This window comes from Parambassis ranga, chromosome 14 (genome assembly GCF_900634625.1).
Source record: "Parambassis ranga chromosome 14, fParRan2.1, whole genome shotgun sequence".
Classification (NCBI taxonomy): domain Eukaryota; kingdom Metazoa; phylum Chordata; class Actinopteri; family Ambassidae; genus Parambassis; species Parambassis ranga.
The window spans coordinates 10,301,701-10,323,599 of record NC_041034.1 but is presented as its reverse complement, the minus strand read 5'-3'; the positions used below and the strand labels follow the sequence as shown (position 1 = coordinate 10,323,599).

Genomic DNA, 21,899 nt, shown 5'->3' with positions numbered 1-21,899 from the left:
CTTTCAATTTTTCAAATTTGAAACAGAAATAGAATTTGTAACAGAAAAAATAAAAGCATTAGGAACTTGTTTAATTCTATACAATAACTTACAATAACACACACACACACACACACACACAACCACAGAACAAAGCATGGCTTCTATTAAATGGAAGGGCACATTTTCCATTAATTAAAGTGCTTCCATCCACTGCTCCTCTGTACGGAGGCCTAATTACATTATCATTTTAATATGTATTTCCCTATGGAGTTTCATACCTCAGGATAATGAGCACAACGCCAAAATGAATGTAATGGAGTGTTGTTGCCAGAAAAAAAGGAGAAAAGGGAAAAAAGCACTGTATAATCTCTAAAATCTATGTGCTTTTAATTTGGAATTGTTAAAGGGGTGAAGCCTGTGGGCATCAGTCATTTAAATAAGTTACATTTAAACCAAACTGATTTGTTTCAGACAGTGTCAGGTCTGGTCAAACAAAAGTGAAACTCTAGATGATATTTATTAACTTCTAACATTATTGCAGCAAAACAAAAACACAAAACATTAAGTTTTTTTAAGCGTGTCTGTTATGTTTATCTATTTTATCATCTCCATAACATCATTCATCCAAACTAACATCTAAAAGTACCAGATAAAAACTGCAGATCTGTTCAAAATAACAGATTTATTTTCAGTAGCAGTGATAAAACATGAATAATATGTTCATTTAAATGGTTGATGAAGATAAATTCATGTCGTGTATCCCCCATAGTTTAGCCACGCTCTGCTTTACATACCGCCACGATCAGTCAGCATTAAATATACGGTCAGCTTTGTCGGAATAATGGGAACCACAATCCAAAGTTTTTGCATAGAAAAACATTGACAGAACTGCTGCTGCTGCTGCATGATCGGAGCTCGACACTAACTTTGAGAAACTTTGTAGAGTGTGTAAAGTGCAGAAACAGACAGAGTAAGGCAGAAAGTCGGGTCTAAAACGGAACACATCTATTGCTCTATAGTGGGATAAGGTTGGGGGGAATTGAAGTGGTGCAAGATAAAGAGGAAAGAAGAAGAGGTAGAGAAGAATTAATCAAGGAGAGAGCTTGATAGTGGGATAAGTTAAACAGAAATGCACATGTCAAATAAAAGAAAATGATCGGTTTCAAATGTCTGCAGGGAGGTAATAAAATCAAACGAGTGTAACATAAAATCTAAATCTTTGCACTCTTTACAGAGAGCTCCACTTACCCTTGCTGCATTTCCACTGCTAACATAACAGCATTAAAACCAAAGGCCTCCCTGAGTCTCCGAAGATCAACACTGACCATTAGTCTAGTAACAAATGGAAGTCAGACTCAAAGCACACTAGCTTGTCTCAGTTGAAGCTCATGATTGTCAGTTTCTTCATCTCCTCTTTAGTTAATGTATGTTCATGTATTGTCACATCTTAAGCTTCGTCTCCGATCGACCCCAACAAACATCCATCCACTGCAGAGTCCATGCAAAGCAAATCTTTGTCACTTCCCTCAGGTTCTTTGTCGCTGCCTTCATCCAAGGTGTTGTTGGTGTTTGACTCCTCTCTACTCTCTGCAGCTTCATCCTCCTTCTCATCTCCCTCCAGGAGTTCTTTCTCATCCTTATCTCTATCCAAGACCTGCTCCTCAGACTCTCCTGCTTCTTCTGACAAAGAGTAAATTTTTCTAGAAATCTCTCCACCCGGCGTGTTGTCCTTGTTGCTCCAGTGGCGTTTCTCGAACAAGCCAAAGTCACTAGTATCTTTGGGGCAGTTTCTCCTCTGGCGTAACTTTTCACTGGAACTCTCATCAGAGGCCAAAGGCAAGATTCCGTTAGGTAGACTGCTGGAGGCTTCAGGGGGTCTGGGCGAAGCTGCAGAGCAGGTCTGTCTGAGGATGGATGTGGTGATCTTGAACCGGTTGAGTTTGCTTTTCACCTGACTGCTTGGAGGGCAGGGAGAAATCGTGAGCGAGGAATTGGAGTAAGCAAGGCTGGAATCCATTGAGCTGCCATTGGCCATTGCCCCCTGTAGGGCAGACTTCCCTGTCTTCATCATGCCCATCACCTCGTAACGGAAACTGGAGATATCCTGTTTCAGCTCCTGAGGGAGAAAAGCAGCAGTGAGCTCCCACGGTAAATTAGCTAATGCTTTTTCAATTAACAATTAGTTCCAGTTTTTGGCATCTGCAGAGAAGTATTGATTTAATTTAACCTGAGTCAATACTGAAGGGGGTGAAGTAGAATTTATACAATAATGATAAGCCCTTTTTTAATATAGAAAGCATAGAAGAACATTATAATTTACAGCTGTTAAACAACCAACAACGTACCTGGTAAGTAATGGAGAGTCTTCTGTATATATCACTGTATATATTTATGTTACTGCATAAAAATATATACAGTTTAAATCATCTTTAAATCTACACTGAAATATTATTATTGTCAAACATGATCACCAAACCTATTTAATCATATGTAATGATGTTTGAGCTGTGCATACCTTGAAGTTCTCTTCAGTCAGGCCCTCCTCTGTCTTCGCATCTCTGATCATGGCAGCAACATAACGTTTCACCAAGTTCCTCAAAACCTCCTTCACAATTAAACAAAAAAAAAAATGCAGGATAAGAAACATGCCAAAGAAAACATTTTAAACCACATCTACAAAATAGAGGCACCCTGCAGATGTGCACAATAGAAAACCCTATGCAGAGAAGAAGGAAAAATATCCCACTGTGTGTAATTGTTAGGCCAATTTTACGAGACATCACAATAGATTTCCATTGTCAGATGCAAATTGAAAGTGCAGATAGGTAGAATATGTGTCTCATAAACACACACGCACACACCAGTGGAGGAGAGGAATAATTTCCTGATTGCTTCTGAGGAGATGACAGTTACCTGATAGTGATGGTTAATCCTCAGGTTCTCTGCTGCTCGCCTCTGTGCAGACATCAGAGGCCAGAGGTGCAGTGAGAGAAAGAGGAAGAGTGGGAGGGAGACAAAACAAAAAAACATTTTGTTTTTCTTCACACCATCACACACAGTTTGTATAAACTCTGTTGTCTGTGAATCTCACTATGTGTTGCTTTACATCATAGCACACATGTTCATTTGATTGATTTTTCTAATGAGAACAACATAAACTAACCATAATGTAAAGAAACTGGTGCATTTGTGGCCAAAGACTACAAATTAATCAGTTATAGCATGAAATCTTTTACTCTTTGAGGTTTTGGGGTTTTATTTTGTGTGACTTACTCCAATAGTTCCAAAGGATTCTGGGCGCTTTGAGTTTGTCCTCTTACACACTTGCTTCTTGATCCAACACATGAGGTACCAGAATGATTTAGGGCTGGGGACGATGTTAAAAGGTGGCGGCAGAGTGGCCCCTTCTTCAAAGTAACTCATCCACAGCTTTGTCCTGGCAAACTTCCACTCAATGTCTGCGTGATCCTGAATTTAGATTAAAGAAGAGTTGAAAAGCATGTCTGGGCATTATCCTTTCCACACACAGTAAGTTTTCTTTGTTTGTCACATGTTTTTTTTGGTCTCACAGCAATGTGCTGGTAGGAGTTGTTCATCATGGCGATGAGCATGTTGAGGAGCACCACCAGTGAAATGATGTTGTAGGTGCCGAACATGGTGGCACCGACAAATTCAGTGAACTGGTGATCCGCATCCACGTTGGTCACGTAGAGGCTGATCAGACCGAAGATAGACCAGAAGAGAGATTGTAGAGTCTCAAATAACCTGAAAGAGGAAGAAGAATATGTCAATGGAATATTACAGGTAAGCACGTAGTACTCTCATTGTTTGTTGGTGGAACATTTACTCAATTGAATGAAATTCTTCCAAACCTTTTATGTGATTATTTTAAAACCTCCCTTTCTCTTAGCAACAGAACTTTTTAAAAGTTGTTCACACATTGTGCGACCTGCAGTTCTCTCTTTGTCGTTTCACAGGATCACACATTTACACAGCACAGGCGAACTCACGTGGAGAAGGCATTATTCTGCTCCACACATCGGATGCCCTTGCATTTTCCTTTCTCATCTGAAGCCTTGGTCTCATAGTAAAAGTACAGCTGGTTCAGCCCGTTAGCAAAGGCCAGCAGAACCTGAGCACAGAGTGGATGCAGTTATTTAAGCCAATTTCCTTTCTGTCATATTTAATATCCCAGCTCTGCATGTCTGTGTGCTCTTGTCTGTGTTTACCAGGCAGTAGATGAAAAGGAACTTCAGTATGTCCAGCAGCATTCTCCCCAGTGAGATCTGCAGTGGCCCCAGGTGAGAGTTGGCTGTGAACAGCGAGATGAGCCGCAGTGAACTGAAAATGTTTGCAATAGCAAACACTGCCTCAGCTACAAGTGTTGGATGCCACATTTCCCATTGGTTCCTGGGTTTACTGCCACTGTACTGAATGAGGAAAAGAACAGTAAGCACACACACACACGCAGAGGTCACACTACGTCTGTTGTTTCTATTGCCATTCATAGACACAGATGATTACCTTAGTGTAGGCTACAATCTTGAGGGAGATAGTGGCTAGGTATAGAGAGTTCATGACAAAGTCCATCAGGTTCCACCAGTCATGGATGTAGTCTTGGAAACCACCGTCCCACATTTGCTTGATCTCAGCCCAGATGAATCCTGAAATACACATGAATATGTAGCTGCTACTCAAGTGCATGTAACTCCCCTCTCTAAAACATCAGTTAAAATAGATCAGAAGCTGTAATTGAAGCCATTTACCACATCAAACAGATGGAAAACATATTATCATTACAAATTAATCAGGTTAAATGATAAATAAACTGGGTGTGGCTCTCTCTCACTATAAATTGTAATGATGCTATTTTAATCCATTAACTGCAGCATTTTACTTACCCAGCACCCAGGGAAGGATCATCCACTCCACAGTGGTCGGTGCAGGGCCTTGTCTGTCCTGTTCTGTGGTGACAATGTGCTGAGAGGCGAGAAGCAGCAGGAACAGGAAGGTTAGGTAGGACGCTGTGTGGCAGATGAACTTGATGAAAGGTTTGCGGATGAAGAGGCCATAGCGACTCTTTGGAGCGATGAGGTAGCACAGAGCGAACATGGGGTAGAGGAGGCCGATGAAGACACAGGTGATGAACTTTCCTGCCCAGTGGCGCCGCCTCCAACCAGGAAACTCATCATACCACCGGGATGCCAAAAGCTGCTGACAGTTTGGCTGGGCTACAAACTTAAAGAAAAATGAGAAGACAAAGGAGAGTTACATGTGTTTGATCTACAATCAAAATGACTCACTAACTTTTATATAGTAATCCAAGGTATGGCTGCAGCTTGTGTGTTCACTGTTAGGCAGCATCCTCAGGCTATTTAGCAGTTTCACACAGACCGTAATGCCCTAGTGACAACATGCCAGAATTAGCACCTCCAGCAAACTCCAGATAATGGCATACAAACAAAGGAGTGGGATGTGTTGGTGGTGTCAGAAATTGATCTACACTCAGCGATATATTAGAATGAAACCGATATTTGCTGCCTTGCTACAGAGAAACAGAAAAAAAGATCACACTGCAGTATCATGTTTTGCATGAGTGCACAGCTTTTCCTGTTGATTTTCTTAACATAAAATAATCCTGAGATGTCCCAAAATGATTTGAAACTTCATAAAGCAGACATTAACCACGATTCTTGCAGGACTGATTGAAAATATTTGGACCATAAATTAGCATGTGGAAAAAAATGTTGTGTCTTTCTTTGTTGTTTATGTTTTGTGTGTGTGTTCCTGAGGAATAAATACCTTATGTGACAATAAAAGCAAGAACACTGAGGAAAATTTCACTGAATGACATGGTCCTCCTGGTATCCATGTGCAGTTTGATATGATCAGTAATGCAAGAAAATTGCAGCTGTTGTGCAGCTTCAGCCAAACAGACTTCTGCTTCATCTAGTGATGACTGAAATGCGTATATGGGATATAATGTTTTTTGCAGAAATGATGCATGCAAACATGCTTAGGAACACACAGTGTTGTAAAATATCACGTTGAGCCTCTATTTTAGAGTCAATGCGTTGACCGGCACCGGTGGGTGCTAATTCTCCGACTTTGCAGCCTGGTTTCCATGGGAACCACAGATCCCTATCTGTGTCGGGGTCTAAAGTAGAATGGCTCATATTTCCATACTTCAACTGCAGCATTGCCACAAAACTTGAGAGGGAATATAGGAGAGGATGAATTTCATGGATGACAAAAAGAAGGGGGGTATACTCGTTTTTTTTCCAAATAGGACAGAGAGAAAGAGAGATTCAAATAATAAGGATCTTTAATGACAACATATTTGAGAAAGAAGGGCCCCTGCTGACAGCCTCCTTTCATATGACTCCTTTGAGCATGAACCTTATTATAGGACAAATGAAAAGCTCATTAAGTTGAACCAAATATATGAAGCAGAGCCATGGGTGCAAAAGTCCTGTAATGACGTACCCAGAAAATTACATAAAGGAAAAATGTGTCCTTGTTCTTAAGTCTACAGCTATACTTAAATACAATCCTTTTTATCACCCAAGCTTCTGGTGTTTGAATAGTTTTCAGGCAGGGTCCACTTGGTTTCTTTTCAGCATGCATCCTTCAGCATGAACATTCTTCTTCATTAAATGACAATAAACAAGAGGTTTCTTGATGTCTTAATCAGCATGGTATATTAAGCACGGACAGAGATGGTAATTAGGTCAGAAATTAAGCTAATTAACAGGATAATGAGGAAGGCATGTATGGGCTGTATATAACTGAAATCAAATCTGATTATCTCTAATAAATCTGATCTGATATTTTTTGTTGTGGTTTAAAAAAGAAAAAAGAAATTTTAATTCCAACACATCCTTTAAAGTACTAGAGCTCCATTTTGTGCTGAAACTTTTGTTTCATTTTCTTCCTCTTTCTGGGAGGGACAAATCCAAACATGCCAAACATCAATGTCATGACACCCTCCTGCTGTCTGTCACAACCACTTACAGTACCACACTCAGCTGTAGAAGAGTGTTATATTTGCCTTAGGTTGCTTGTTCGCACAATTTAGGCAGAATCCCTCCTGGTCCAGCTGGGAAAGAAAGTGTCTCTCCAGAAAGTGCCTCTCTGCACTGTGAATTGTCCGTAGGCATCAGGTGAGCGCTTATCACTGTGTGAAGGTGCTTTCAAGTTCAGTGAAGACATGTTCCCCTGCAGCTTTGCTAAAATAAAAGAAGAGCTGCGGAAAACTTTCTCTTCTTTTTCACTTTGACAGACTTACACTGACAAGCACACACCTTTCAGAAGCTGTTGTTGTAGTGTTTGCACCACTGAAAGCTGAAGTACTGGTGGATATAAAGTCGACAAACTTGACTTTTTAAAGGGCAAAGGTATTACACTGAACAAAAATATAAACGCAACACTTTTGTTTTTGCTCCCATGTTTCATGAGATGGACTTGAAGATCTAAACTTCATTCCAGATACACAATATTACCATTCCTCTCAAACATTGTTCACAAATCTGTCTAAATGTGTGATAGTGAGCACTTCTGCTTTGCTGAGATAATCCATCCCACCTCACAGGTGTGCCACATCAAGATGCTGATCTGACATCATGATTAGTGCACAGGTGTACCTTAAACTGCCCACAATAAAAGGCCACCCTGAAATGTGCATTTTGTTTCTGCTTTATTGGCGGTCTGGGGACTCAGAACCAGTCAGTATCTGGTGTGACCACCATTTGCCTCATGCAGTGCAACACATCTTCTTCGCATAGAGTTTATCAGATTGTCCATTGTGGCCTGTGGAATGTTGGTCCACTCCTCTTCAATGGCTGTGCGAAGTTGCTGGATATTAGTGGGAACTGGTGCACGCTGTCGTATACGCCGGTCAAGCACATCCCAAACATGTTCAATGGGTGACATGTCCGGTGAGTATGCTGGCCATGCAAGAACTGGGACATTTTCAGCTTCCAAGAATTGTGTACAGATCCTTGCAACATGGGGCCGTGCATTATCTTGCTGAAACATGAGGTGATGTTCATGGATGTATGGCACAACAATGGGCCTCAGGATCTCATCACGGTATCTCTGTGCATTCAAAATGCCATCAATAGAATGCACCTGTGTTCTTCGTCCATAACAGATGCCTGCCCATACCATGACCCCACCACCACCATGGGCCACTCGATCCACCACATTGACATCAGCAAAGCGCTCACCCATACGACGCCACACACGCTGTCTGCCATCTGCCCTGAACAATGTAAACCGAGATTCATCCGTGAAGAGAACACCTCTCCAACGTGCTAGACGCCATCGAATGTGAGCATTTGCCCACTCAAGTCTGTTACGGCGACGATCTGGAGTCAGGTTAAGACCCCGATGAGGACGACGAGCATGCAGTTGAGCTTCCCTGAGACGGTTTCTGACAGTTTGTGCAGAAATTGTTTGGTTATGCAAACCAATTGTTTCAGCAGCTGTCTGAGTGGCTGGTCTCAGACGATCTCGGAGGTGAACCTGCTGGATGTGGAGGTCCTGGGCTGGTGTGGTTACTCGTGGTCTGCGGTTGTGAGGCCGGTTGGATGTACTGCCATATTCTCTGAAACGCCTTTGGAGACGGCTTATGGTGGAGAAATGAACATTCAATGCACGAGCAACAGATCTGGTTGACATTCCTGCTGTCAGCATGCCAATTGCACGCTCCCTCAATGCTTGTGGCATCTGTGGCATTTTGCTGTGAGACAAAACTGCACATTTCAGGGTGGCCTTTTATTGTGGGCAGTTTGAGGTACACCTGTGCACTAATCATGATGTCAGATCAGCATCTTGATGTGGCACACCTGTGAGGTGGGATGGATTATCTCAGCAAAGCAGAAGTGCTCACTATCACACATTTAGACAGATTTGTGAACAATGTTTGAGAGGAATGGTAATATTGTGTATCTGGAATGAAGTTTAGATCTTCAAGTCCATCTCATGAAACATGGGAGCAAAAACAAAAGTGTTGCGTTTATATTTTTGTTGAGTGTATTTTCTTTTTTTGTTTGTTTTTGTATGTTAACCTTTTTTGCAGAATTAACCCATTTTGTTTAGTAGTGAAAACAGTGATATGATTTTTGATATTTATTTATAAAGTGTCTTTTGGCTTTTGGCTAAATCCATACACATGAGGACTTGCAAAACACCAAAAAGTTTTTTGTTAAAGCGTCAGAAAAAAGTGCAGATAGGCCTTTGAAGTCAGTAGAAAAAATAAGATATTTATCAGCTTGACTAAAAAAAATGCATATATCTGTATCAGCAGCTTGTCACAGGGACAGGGCACAATGGAACTATAAACAACCGCAAACTGAAAAGTGAAACACAGTATGACTAGACTTACAATAGACTTCTCCTGTGTAAAACCCATAAAAAACAAAAAGTAATTGTTTGGTTTCTGCAAAGACGAGCGCTTGGTGAATCCTACGGTACCAAATATATTTAAGTTTGTTTATACATATGTGTGAAAAAAATGAAAAAAATAAGGGGAGCAGAAGATCCAGCCATGCAAACTATAACATTAGATTTACTGCAGTCTATTGCTTAAACAATTGAGTGTTAATGGTTCTTACTACTGTTACTGCAATTTTATCTCCAAGTAATGGAGACATAAAAATGACTTGAAATATTGAATTGCAGTTTTTATGAGATTTCACAAGGGGGCAACGTCAAACTACAGCAAGTTAAATTAATAAATTTCCCCTGGTGTTAGAACACCTCCATGAAGACAAGTCTTCATGGTGGTGCTCAAACTGATTGATTCTTCACTGTACTCACCTGTGTTTAAGCAGGTATATCAGTAAAAATGAGAGTAACCCACAGCTGAAACCCCGAGGGAAGCAGAGGGGATAATCTGCACTTTAATGTTGATGTGTTACTGATCGTATTTATCTGATTTGACCTCCTGCTGCATCAAAGTGCAGACTGCTCTGAGAGCTCAGGAAGCCTGCGGAGATTTCTCTTCAGACCATTACAGATTGCCTTTCTAAACTCTGGGAGCACAGCGGCAGCTAAGCCGCAAATAAAACACACACACAGATGCAAAGATAAATACATAAAAAAATATAAACAAGCATGATCGCGTATTACACAGATAAGAGGTGAGAAAACATCCTTCACACTTCAGCTGAGGGTCAAAAACAGGCTTCTAGTGATTCACCGCAACACTCATAAACAGCCAGTACCAGAATAATTAAAGGCTGAATGTAGTCCCAATTATAAAGACTCAAGTGTTTATCTGGAAAAAACATAAAAAATAAAAATGCGGAAAGAGATGAGAAAAGATCACATCACTGACAAACTGCCCTGAATATAATCACTGCTCTCTGCAAAAATAAATGAGCCTCTACAGTACAAGTGTCCACTTAAACCTGCAACGCCTTACAGGGGGCATGCCCCGTCTGGTGTTAAGAGTGTCTGTCACAAGCACAAAGCAATCACTATAAATACATCTGTGTGTGTGTTTGTGTGCAACACATGTAATTGTCCCTTCTCAGGAGACAGCGGCAGAAAATGGTTTCTTAAGGGCCAATTTTCATCCATCCAGAAATTCACATTTGAGTAGCAGTAGTGTGATAAGAGTATTTCAATCATTCACAATGTACTTTCTTCATAAAATAAAATAAGTGGCACAACCATGAACATTATGGACTGCTATTACAAACACAACACGCATGTCCTTAAACTCCTTTCAGCTCTTCCTTGGCCACTGCAAAAACTTTACTTAGACATTGCTATATATATATATATATATATATATATATATATATATATATATATATATATATATATATATATATCCTGCAAACAATAAACTGAACTTCAAAAGATCAAAACAGACAAAAATAAACCTCTGAAATGAAGGTTTGAGAGAGAATAAGTGAAGCTGCATGGCAACAGAACACAAGAGAACGAATATTTCCAGGAAAATAATCTTGAACCTGTCCACATAACAGGGCCATTTATCAATTGAAAAGGGCAAATGGGTGGATGGTAACCCACACACAGTGCTCAATCAAAGTCCTGTACTTATAGAGTGGAAGAAGCAGAATAGCCAGGAAGAGAGGGATGTTTGTTTACACTGTGAGCAATGAAGGATTTACAGCTAGCACAGGGAGGTTGTGCAAGATGACAGGGGACACTCCATTATTGTGAGACCCACCTGTGAAGATGGACTGGACTTACAGCACATAGTGTCTTTTAACCTGGGCAGCTTGCAAAGTGTTTTACAATTTTTTTTAGTCTACCACTCACACAGCCACGCATGCAAAGTGCTCACCTTCCATTGGGAACAACTTTGGCCAGACAGTTGAACCTCTGGAACAGTGGCCAGCCACTCTACCACCGGAGCCACAGCAGGTCCTTTATGCATATTCAATAACCTCCAAATCATCCTTTTTGTGACTCAACATGTTCATTTGACAAATTGTGTATTGATGTGCAACAACTGGATGTATGAGGAAGGAAACAGCAGTGTCATAAATTGAGACCCCTCCAAAAGCGTCTGTCTCTGACAGCCAGGCGAGGCTCTCAGCACAAGACAAGCTAAGTGAATTATATTTCGCTCCTGGGAGCAATCTGTCTGCTTCTTCATCATTTTTTATTCACCTTTTATATTCAACAGAACAATTCTGCAGCATAATATCTATTTAACCCCTTCTTTCTGCCTTAAGCCACTGCTTAAATCTATTTACAACTACACTTCCCCAATCCACCATTAAACCTACCTAGAAGAACACAAACAGTGCATCTCTGCTGTATGCTGTATACAATGTATTTCATCCACCAGAATATTGGGAGCTATGCAGTAAAAGTAACGAGGAGGACAACTCTGTACAGAATTAACCACACTGAAGGTTTATATAGAAGCATAAATCACATTTGCATGCTGATTGTTAATGAGAAAGCATCACAATGGAAATGAAAACATGAAATCAGTGAGCTGTAAAAGGGAGAACTGATCAGTGAGAGATCATATTTGGACATTTCCTGCATAGTTATTTACATCTCAACATCCCAACAACACGAAACAACCCAATTTACTCAACAGGGAACTTAAAATGGGCCGAGCAAGTAATCAGTGCTTAATTACTGTGTGTGTGTTTCCAGTTGTTTAAAGACAGATGTCCTCCTGCACGTGTTCTGGGAAAAACATCACAGCCTTTTCAGTTAAAAGAAAAAAACTTTATTAATGTCATTTTGAGGCAATATCCTAAATCTTTAACTACAATCTCAAGATGAAAAACTTATCTTTCAAATAATAATTTTGTAATTTAATTCAAAGGTTTATGCTTATCTGTCATGTCTGTGCTCTGCCAACCACAAAACAGATTAAAATCCACCCAAAACCAGCATGAAGTCACATTAAATTTGATGATAATCTAAAATCATTATACAACCACTTCATACTGGCTGCCAGGAACACCTGTGAGAAGACACCGGCTTGGCACAGCCTATATTTCAGGCCTGGCAGCTTCCCTGAGTGAGCATGGAAATCTAACAACGAGTGGATCATGTAGCAAATAAAAGTGGACAGATGGAAAATAATAAAAAATAATAAGACTAGTGGGAAAGCAAGAAAAGATCTACAAAAACAAAAAATGACTTCCTATACTTTATACTACAGTCATATCTGACAGGTGAACGTAGAACGAAATGTAGGTGAACGTGGAGGCAGGTGCACTCCACTGAGATGTGTGTGATCACTTTGCTGATAGGATGAGATTCTCTGCTTCCTTCCTTCATTTCATGCAGCCTCCAAAGAAGAACAAAGACATCCTGTGAGTTTTGTCCTGCAAGCCTGTGTGTCAATGCTGATTTAAAGCTGTAGTGGAGGACTCATAAATATAAACGGATGTTTGACATTCATGTCCTTGCCACAACAAGTTCACAGAGTGCTGATTAAGCCTATCAACACCAGACAAATCACTCTGCATTTATCAGTGTACTAAAGTTTTAAATCCGAGCCGACCTTCAAAGCATATAGCATAGTTTCTTATCTCATATCAACATTATCGACAAAAATGATGCATTACACGTACCTCTTTTTGGTGGTACTTGATAGCTAGTTTGAGTCTGGCCAGGTCGTTGTTGCCTTCCTCCTCCAGTAAGTTGATATCATCTCTGTAGTTGAGGATCATCTCCAGCTCTCTGGAGCTCCTCGTTTGGTCCAGCAGGTCCTTCGCAAACTGTTTACACTGCTGGGACAGCTCTTCATACTCGGATTTAAACTCATTCTCCACCTGAAAGGACACGTGGAGACCTTTACCAAACAATCCCGGAGGTTGAAATGGTGATTCTGAATCAAATCTTGCCTCAGGGTCTTACACCGCCTCTATTAGCCATGTTTTTAAATGCTTTTCATCTTTTATTCTGGGAAGATCCATCTCATTTAAAGGGATCAGTGTAGAATAGAATAGAACAGAAAATACTTTATTCATCCCAAGCTGGGAAATTTCACTGTTGCAGCAGCAAAATACAGTCACTCAAGCATACCAAAAAAATAAAAAAATATACCTCTAATGGTAAAAATTAAACAATATAAACAATAATCTATCTATCTATCTATCTATCTATCTATCTATCTTACGCTTCACTCAAACTTCATAAATTATTAAAATAAGAGCTTTGGGATTTCAGCAACTTATACTAACTCTTACCTAATAATTCACAGGCTATTCTGGTTAATGAATGTCCATTCTATTAATCCTGCAGCTCTTCATAATCAAACCTGGCCTTGTGACTTTTTTCAGCTCCTGCACTGCAGTAGCAGGCTCTCTTGTCCTCACCTTGCTAAGCTCCTGCAGCTCCCAGCTGAGTCTGAAAGCGGTAAGGAAAGGGTCTTCGCTGGAGAGGGCAATTAGTGAGGGACTCGACAGTGCTTTGTAGATGTTGAGGCGTGAGCGTGAGTGCCGCAGGCTGTCCACATCTGAACTAGACACGCACTCCACACAGTTGCAGCGCACCTGCAACATCAAACAAAGCATGGATGCGTTTTAATGAGGCTTCCCCCGTGGATTATGTTGTTGTTTAGCGAAGGAAGCGCTGTATCCATTACATGTACGATATTTAGACATTAAAGGCCCAATAAGTGGGTTATTGGCCATTCATGCTCATATTTACATTTTTCTACATAAATATAATTATGGGTATGTTTGACCCACCTCATGTGGCTGTGGCATGGACACGCCTTTCTGCACCAGAAGCTTGATAATTTCATAGTTGTTGGTGTGTGCGGCAAGAATGATGGGAGTGATGTCAGGGGTGAAGTCAGAGAACTGCTTGTCCAATAAGATAGGCGGAACCTTTTAAGGGACAGAACACAAAGCTTTAATCAGTCACACACACTGTATCCTGAATGTAGCTTTTGAAGCACACACTTGGCCTTGACCTATAATCTTTTGCCAATTCACACCTTATAGTTTGCTTTTCTTCTGCTGGGTTACTCTGAAGTAATTGGTGTGTTTAAACACACAGCCTGAAAACATGCTCACCTCAGAGCCCAGCTCAAGGAGCCTTAAAATGATGTTAAATGGAACAAACAGGATCAAGAAAACAGCTGTTAAAGCTTTTGTCAGCTGTGGGGAAAACTGTTCAAAGCAAGAAATTACACCCCTGGTCAAATCTGCAGACAAAAATATCTGTGTGAAGACTGCTGGGAAGAGTGAAGGCCGCGACTTAGTAAAATGCATTAGTATTTTACACATTTCTGAGGGAGTCATTATGCTCAGAAAGAAACTCATTCCACCTAGCCACCTTATCTGCCACTCCAGCTAATTCCTTCTGCTATTCCCATGTCACTCAGTCAGAATACACGGCTGCAGGCAGCAGTGGAATAAGCTGGATCTATTCCAGTCTTTTAATTGTAGACCTGATATCTGATTCGGTGGTGGAAACAGAGGGGACAGGGCAGAAAATTATTGGGAGATAACCATGTGTTGGATAAGGATCTACTCAGCAATTTGATGCAAACTGATGACAGATAGGAATCTGAGGTTCTTGTGAGAGCTGCACCAAGATGAATGATAAGGATAAAAGAGGGGGAGAGAAAGAGCTGCAAGAGTTTACAGCCCCTGTCTGCATGAGCTCATGTGGAAGAATAGACAGAGGATTTTTTAGAATCTGTTGTTGATTTATTTTTCTCTTTTTTTGCAGCTTGGCCAACAATAGTTCTTGATTAGGTTCAGGAAAGGAATACGATGTAGGTTTAAACAGGTTAAACCTGTCACTTGCCAGTTTAAATACCCATTTTAGCTATTTCAACCCAGATGCACATGAACACTGACATGTTTCTGCCACTAGTGACCTGTCCAGGGTGTACCCACAGTTAGCTGGGATAGGCTCCAGCCCCCTGTGACCCTGCACTGCAGGACAAAGTGGGTTAATGGATGATGGATGATGAATGGATATTTCTGCCATGGAGCTAACAGAATGTGGTTTAAAAAAGAGCGTTGTGCTGGTCTGTAAATGTACAAGTTGTTTTTTTAGGACAAGATCTGAGACATACTGGCTGTTTTTACAAACTTTAGAGCAGTCTATTATGAGACGAACGGAGCAGAAATGCTCATGGGAAACAAAGTATGAAGGATTGTTGTCTAGGGGGACTGGCTCCTTTTCTAAAACAACCATTTCATCATCCACATTGTATTCAAAAGTGATTATATCATGAGGATGTTAACTGCTTATGTCGTCTACTCTCAGAGAAGTCGAGTGCAGCAGCTACTCCAAAGAGTGGCACAGAGCCATGTCTCGGAGTTGTCATATTTCGCAGAGGAGGGTGATCTAATAAGCTACAGTATATACTCTGTTCTCCACGTGGGAGGAGGAGGGACATCAAATAATCTACATCAAACACTTTTGGCCTCTGCCCAAGCATAGACCAGGAGGAGTAGAAACTGCTAGATGTGAGCTTATGATAATTGTGGGCAAAAAAAGGAACAAAATTAGATCCCACTCTTCTGTGCAATGCTCATCTGTTAGTCATATTAGGATGAGGCATCCACCATCAGCATATTGATTAAAAATGTAACATTAGCATCTGCGTGCCTTTACTTTTGTTTTCACCGTTCTCCATTTTGAGCCTCCCCGCTGGTTGTCAGCTGTCATTCTACAAACGTTTGGATGAAGCGGACATAAAACAGGAAAAGTAGAGATTTGGTTTGGAATGACACTGTGGAGGGAAAGGAAGCTCAAACACTGATGTTTGCTTACTCTGCATCATGTTCTGCACTGTGTAGGAAGACACAGGATTCCCTTACATAACTCTTCTACTGTGCACATCATATGTAGGTTGCACACTAACTCCACCCCCTCAGAAAAACCCAAAGTATGTTGACTATGTAAAGCCTGGCAAAACAAAAAAAGAGAGTGAGCTGCTCTGGCATCTGTGCCACTGACAGATGCATATCTGTGCTCAGAGGATGACACATGGAGCTGTTTAAAACGCTGATATCCATGAGGTCCTCAGCGGAAAACAAATAAGCCGAAACGCTTGTGAGATTATTACAAACATGTCATTTAGACAGCATGCAAAATCGAAAGACAAATATATGCAATTCCAGCAAAGCATAAAATGAATGTCCTTATTAATAAATCTCAGAGAAGACACTGGCAACAAATAGGATGCACTTTTCCCAGACAGCCTTTTAATATAATCAATGATCTTTTGGTGGGCTGTTTTGGTAGCGCAAGAGTGATCTATTTTCACAGCCTGATCATGTGATGGGAAGAAGTGCTATCTTAGAAGGCATTAAGGAAATGTGTCAGGTGATTGATGTCATAGCTGAGGGGTTCAGACTGGAAACTTTCGGTCTGTATCCCTCAACCCCCCCACCCCAGATCCATTTAACAAACAAGCTTGAGCATCTCCTGGGCTCAATTTTCTCTCCTAATATATTCCCCCTTTTCAATTCATTTTATCCTTTCTATTCAGGTACTTAATTTTCTGAGAGCCGGATGCACAGAATCTCCCCACCAGTTGGTTGGTTAAGCCATTCGTTCCTTGTAGTTTGTGGTGCATTACAGAATGTGTGTGAGTCTTTGTGTGTGTGTTCATATGTGTAGAACATTTACGTGGTAGGAACTAGTGAAAAAAAAGCAATCAATTAGACTGTGATTATTTTGTGATTATAGTAATTAAAGCTCCTAACAGGCTCTCCTCATCTACAACCAGAAGAGCTTTATTCATGAACTAATCTAAGTCTAACTTTGCACAAATTACACATCATATTTTTTGTCAGTGAACATTTAATCTCTGTCTGTCAGACATGCTTCTGTTCTAAAAGACAGAAGAAGGCAGAGGGTGAAGACAGCTTTTTGAAGTGTCAGCCTTTGTTGTTGCCAACAATACTGGGTCATTTATTTTTGTATCGCATAAAAAATGAGCAATGGCATGTGGATTATTGGCTACACAATGAGTAGCAGCATTTTACTGGCTGACACTGCACTCTGTTATTCAGTAAGTTCCACTGATTTGCTGCGAAGGCTTCTGTGCCAATGGCAGCAGTTTATCTGCACAACTGAGTGCACAATTTAATTCAATTTAATCCCAAATTTTGGCACCTCTGGGTGAGAGCGTGTATGTGTGCAAAAGACAGTCACAGGTAAGGGTATAAAATGTGACATTAGTTGCCTCAGTGTTTTAATTGTAAAATGTTAAAATGACCAGGACAACATGTCTAACCTGAGGAAAGACCTGGTCACACTAATCAATGTCCGCTGCAGCAGACACACAAAATATATTAGATTTATTTGGGGAATTTGGGGAAAAGTAAATGTCAGCGATCTTAGTTTCTCAGCAAGTTTCCCAACCACATTGCCAGCATCTCTGGGTCTATGCTTTGACATACTTCTACCTCATATATCATACTTAATTTAAAACTCTTTCCATTTCCTTCAGTGCCCCCCCCACCTCCCCTCACCTGCATGCCGCCGCTGGGCTTCTTGTGATTGAGCAGCAGCTCCACGGCTCCCACCACTTCCTTGCGGATTGCGTGCAGCAGGGCATCGCCGACGTACACGTTGAAGCTCAGCAGGAGTTCAATAATTTCCAGGTTCTCGTTCTCAATGGCAATCAGCAGAGCGGTCCGGCCGAGAGGGTCGATGCAGTTGATGTTGATCTTGAAGTAGATTTCTGCCTCCTGACAAAATAAGGTTGTGACTGAACGTCAGGGTTTGTTTCCAGATCTTGACTCACTCACACTTTTAAAACTAATTTCTATATGTAAAGACAATTCTAGAGATTATAATATAGCATGATTTAGTAGAAAATGTACTGTAGGAAAAATAAGCTTTAATAATTCCTTCAATTGTTAATATATGATCTTGCTAAGTCTGAGCTATTTTTGATAGCAAATGGCCCTGGCATGTGACATGATCTGCTTTGGACCTTCCTGTCATGCTACAGAAAGCTGGTCTGTGGCAGCATTTGTGCCTAATAAGGGTCTAGGAAGTGTAAATGTAATTTAATTTTACAGAAGTTACTGAAAATCAGTAATATCAGGCTACCTACAAATCATCCAATCTTTTCTAAATCAGTCATATTAGAATCAATATCTATTCATCCATGCATACAGTTTTACATCTCAGCATTCATTCATTTAATTGATTTATCCATTCATCTGTGCATTTTTTTCACACACACACACATACCTCTAGAGCTTGTTTAACACTGGCATAGTCCCCTTTCTCCACAGCCCCAAGGTAGGCTTTCTCCAAAGGTGACAGCTCCGACTCGGCCCGCACAATCCTCAGCGGGATGCGGTCCCGGTATGAGGAGCTGTCAGTCCGCCGGTAATACAGCTGTGACATCTCCCCGGGCTTCAGCTTACCAGCACCCTGCTAACACCGCTACAGCTGCTGCCAGGCTGAAGGAGTTCACACTAGAAAGGGGCAGAGACAAAGGTGTTATAAGAGGACTGCACTTGCTGGTATTTTCTTTGACAAGTAGGAAAAAACATGTGGAAGAGGAGAGAAGGGCAAAGGAGAATGAGTCATACATGAAGACAGAAGATAATGGCCATTAATAATGTTTTATAAGCATGATTTAACATTAGAGCAGAGGTGAAGCGAGTTAGAACACAATAGTTAAAAGTTAAATTAGTTGAGTGAGTTAAAAATTCCAATGCAGCAATAAATGGGGAAACACAGAGACAAAACCTATATTTGTAGTTCTGCTGAAAAGTTAGTCATTCTAACATGGAGGTCTATTGGGAATGACTCAGAGCCAGCTTTAAATTACCATTTGAGGACCTGCAAGCTGGAAATGTTTCACCATGTTCTAATGAATGTTGGAATATCGTGCTGCAGCTCAGTTTAATTTTGATTGAATGTTGTTTCTGGGTCTTGCTCACCAAATTAAGACAACATCTTGAAATAGAACATGCACTGTCACCCTCCACCAAAAAAGGCAACAGCCATATTTAAAGACCTGAAAGACTAATATTTTGAACATAAAGACGATGAGGAAGTAGTGATCAGATAAAAAAGCAGCTTTAGTAAAATCCTTCTGTGACAAGCTTATTCTAAAATTAGGCAGTCCTTTATTTGGATCTGGTTCTCTACAGACTTGGAAGCCATAACAGTGACTTCATACTAAAACCTGCATCAACATTAATTGTAAGAGCTGTCAGTATGCACAGGAAAACAGGAAGGGGGGGACTAATTGTCTCAGGACAACTCATTACTGTCTCAATCTAAGAATGTATACAAGTAAATTAGTTTATAAGAACAAAAGCAGCAATTTCTTAAACATATGTAACAGGAAAAAACGTGTCTTTAAAAACACATTTAAAGGAGCAGTTTAGCACTTTTTCTGATAAGCAATTTGATCACAGACAGACTGACCTTTATTTCATGTAATACTTTTGCATAAAATTACGAAGTCTTCATCATGTTTGGTTGTCTGATGTCTTTTAATGTCATAATCAGGACACATATGCACTGGTTGATAACTTTGATTCCAGCCAATAGACTTGTACTTTCTGTCTGCTTCCAAACTCCTAAACCCCACTGGCTTCATACAGAAAAAAAAGTTTGTAAAAAAACATATAGCAAAATAGGACTTCAATTCTTTACACTATCACAGGTTAACGTTTACTTCGCGTCTACGTCTGATCTGAGGCTGGTAATAGGGGTGACTGTGCAGGTTTAAAACCATGTCATATCCTCCTCCTCAGGCTGCAGGAGCAGGAAGGTACACAGTCTAAGCAGGCTAATAATACCAAAGTAGAGGATATTTAAGGAAACAAAATAACTCACTGTTAGCTGGTGTTCCTAAGCAACATTTTTTTTTCAAATTTTGTCACCTGTCATCTACTTAGTCAGTGTTCCACTACACTGCTGTAGAGAAAAGCACCCAATGCCTTATTATTTCTCTCTATAAAAGAAAAAAAACAGCCAATCACCATAAAAGAGAAAGATTTGCTGCACTGAATGAGTCTCTGCGTATTGGAGAGGTGTTTTAGAAGCAGGTTTTTATGCCTCATCTGAGACCAGCCAGGCATTGGTTTGATATTACTGACTGCAGAGCAGTTTCACTTTAAATCAAAAATATCAACGGTCACACAAGAAGCCTCTTATTCTGCGGAGTTCACACACTGGTTCCATAAAAGGCTTCATTTTTATTTCTCGCAATATTTTTAGTTCCACTACAATGGATCTTTGTGCATGTGTCAAACAGGGCTGGTTCTAAACCAAATATATATGATGTCACCTGCACCACTACTACCACCACCTGCGACAGAAATGGCCACATACTCACATGTGTACCAACATTAAAACACACACACACACACCCTTTAGTGCTAACTTAAATCAATAGATGTTTCAAAAGTCAAAAACCTGCTTGTTAGAGAGTAACACCGCACAGGTGCAGTATCAGAAAATGTGGTGCGAAATCATGTTTTGAAAGTCTGAAAGTTCATACAGACACAGAATGGAGATTTCCAGCAGACCGTGCATGCAGCACAGAGAGAGGCCCCGTCTGGTGCTTACATTAAGAGTAAAACAGTCATAAATTGGTCAGCTTTCACTAATTAATGAGGACAGGTCTGTGAAAATTGGCAGACAGTGCTTGTATACACACACGATCATGTGACATTTTTATTTCTATCTGTGTGTGAGGGGGCGGCTTGGATATATTATAAAGGGATGTAAATAACAGCGGACCTGCTGGGGTCCATTGTTAGTTTGCCTACACGCTGAGAGGTACAGTAAATTGCCTATTTACTCCCGCCTTGCGTCAACAAAGTCAATGAATATTCCCTTTCAAACACTGGAGAGATAAACTAACCTTTGGGATGTTTGGCATTGGAACTTCGCTCAGGGAGATCAGTGCTCTTCCTCTGGAAAACAGCATAAAAATCAACTTCTTTGCATCCCACCAAACGTGGAAGCGGCAGCGTGGATCTGCATGAAGACCCTGCTTGTTGGTGTGTTGGTACCTTCTGAGCTCAGTCCGTCTTTTTCCTTGCGTTTTAATCTAGTCTGCATTCTCTCCTCACGTTTGTTGGAGACTTGACAGTTCTCCAACTGCACATCCACATTTGGTTAGTTTTGATCACGATTTCCATTCGGTGTCAAAGGAAGGGAAAAAAAACGCAAACCGGCTCACACCGCATTCAGATCACCGCACAACAAATCCTGGAGAAGGAAGAAAAAAAAGAAGCAAAAACGAAGTTTCCTCGGTGGATTACGCTTGCTTCTTTAACGCTTCTAGTTTTCCCTCGAGGGGTTTAGTTTCCAGCCCGATGTTCTTGCCCGCTCGACTTATCCACCTGTTGGGAGGTGATTGAGCGAAAAGCAGTGCCTCCAGAAATAAACGCAGAGCAGCCAGATGCCTGGCAGGCGGTCTGCGGAGCGCTGCTGCAGACGGG

General features: G+C 40.8%; 1 protein-coding gene across 1 annotated transcript; it reads right to left on the bottom strand.

Annotated features, from left to right (window-relative positions):
- Window positions 1-897: 897 nt before the first annotated feature.
- On the bottom strand, window positions 898-21,521 carry trpc4a (transient receptor potential cation channel, subfamily C, member 4a). The gene is made up of 15 exons (XM_028421943.1): window positions 21,317-21,521; window positions 18,676-18,905; window positions 17,946-18,164; window positions 14,190-14,330; window positions 13,815-13,991; window positions 13,068-13,268; window positions 4,884-5,220; window positions 4,507-4,646; window positions 4,212-4,412; window positions 3,993-4,114; window positions 3,552-3,747; window positions 3,256-3,450; window positions 2,896-2,937; window positions 2,498-2,587; window positions 898-2,098 (listed from the first exon to the last, which is right to left on the bottom strand). The coding sequence occupies exons 2-15, from the start codon at window positions 18,832-18,834 to the stop codon at window positions 1,430-1,432; spliced, it is 2,889 nt and encodes a 962-aa protein (XP_028277744.1). The 5' UTR covers window positions 18,835-18,905; window positions 21,317-21,521; the 3' UTR covers window positions 898-1,429.
- Window positions 21,522-21,899: the final 378 nt, after the last annotated feature.

What these genes read in the sequence shown, in the direction of transcription:
- trpc4a (XM_028421943.1), bottom strand. Translation starts at nt 18,834, where the DNA reads ATGTCACAGCTGTATTACCGGCGGACTGACAGCTCCTCATACCGGGAC. An exon ending in AGCTGCAGGAGCTTAGCAAG is followed by an intron (nt 13,269 to 13,814) that starts GTGAGGACAAGA and finishes GTGTCCTTTCAG; the next exon opens with GTGGAGAATGAGTTTAAATC. An exon ending in TCCTTTTCATCTACTGCCTG is followed by an intron (nt 4,115 to 4,211) that starts GTAAACACAGAC and finishes CTCTGTGCTCAG; the next exon opens with GTTCTGCTGGCCTTTGCTAA.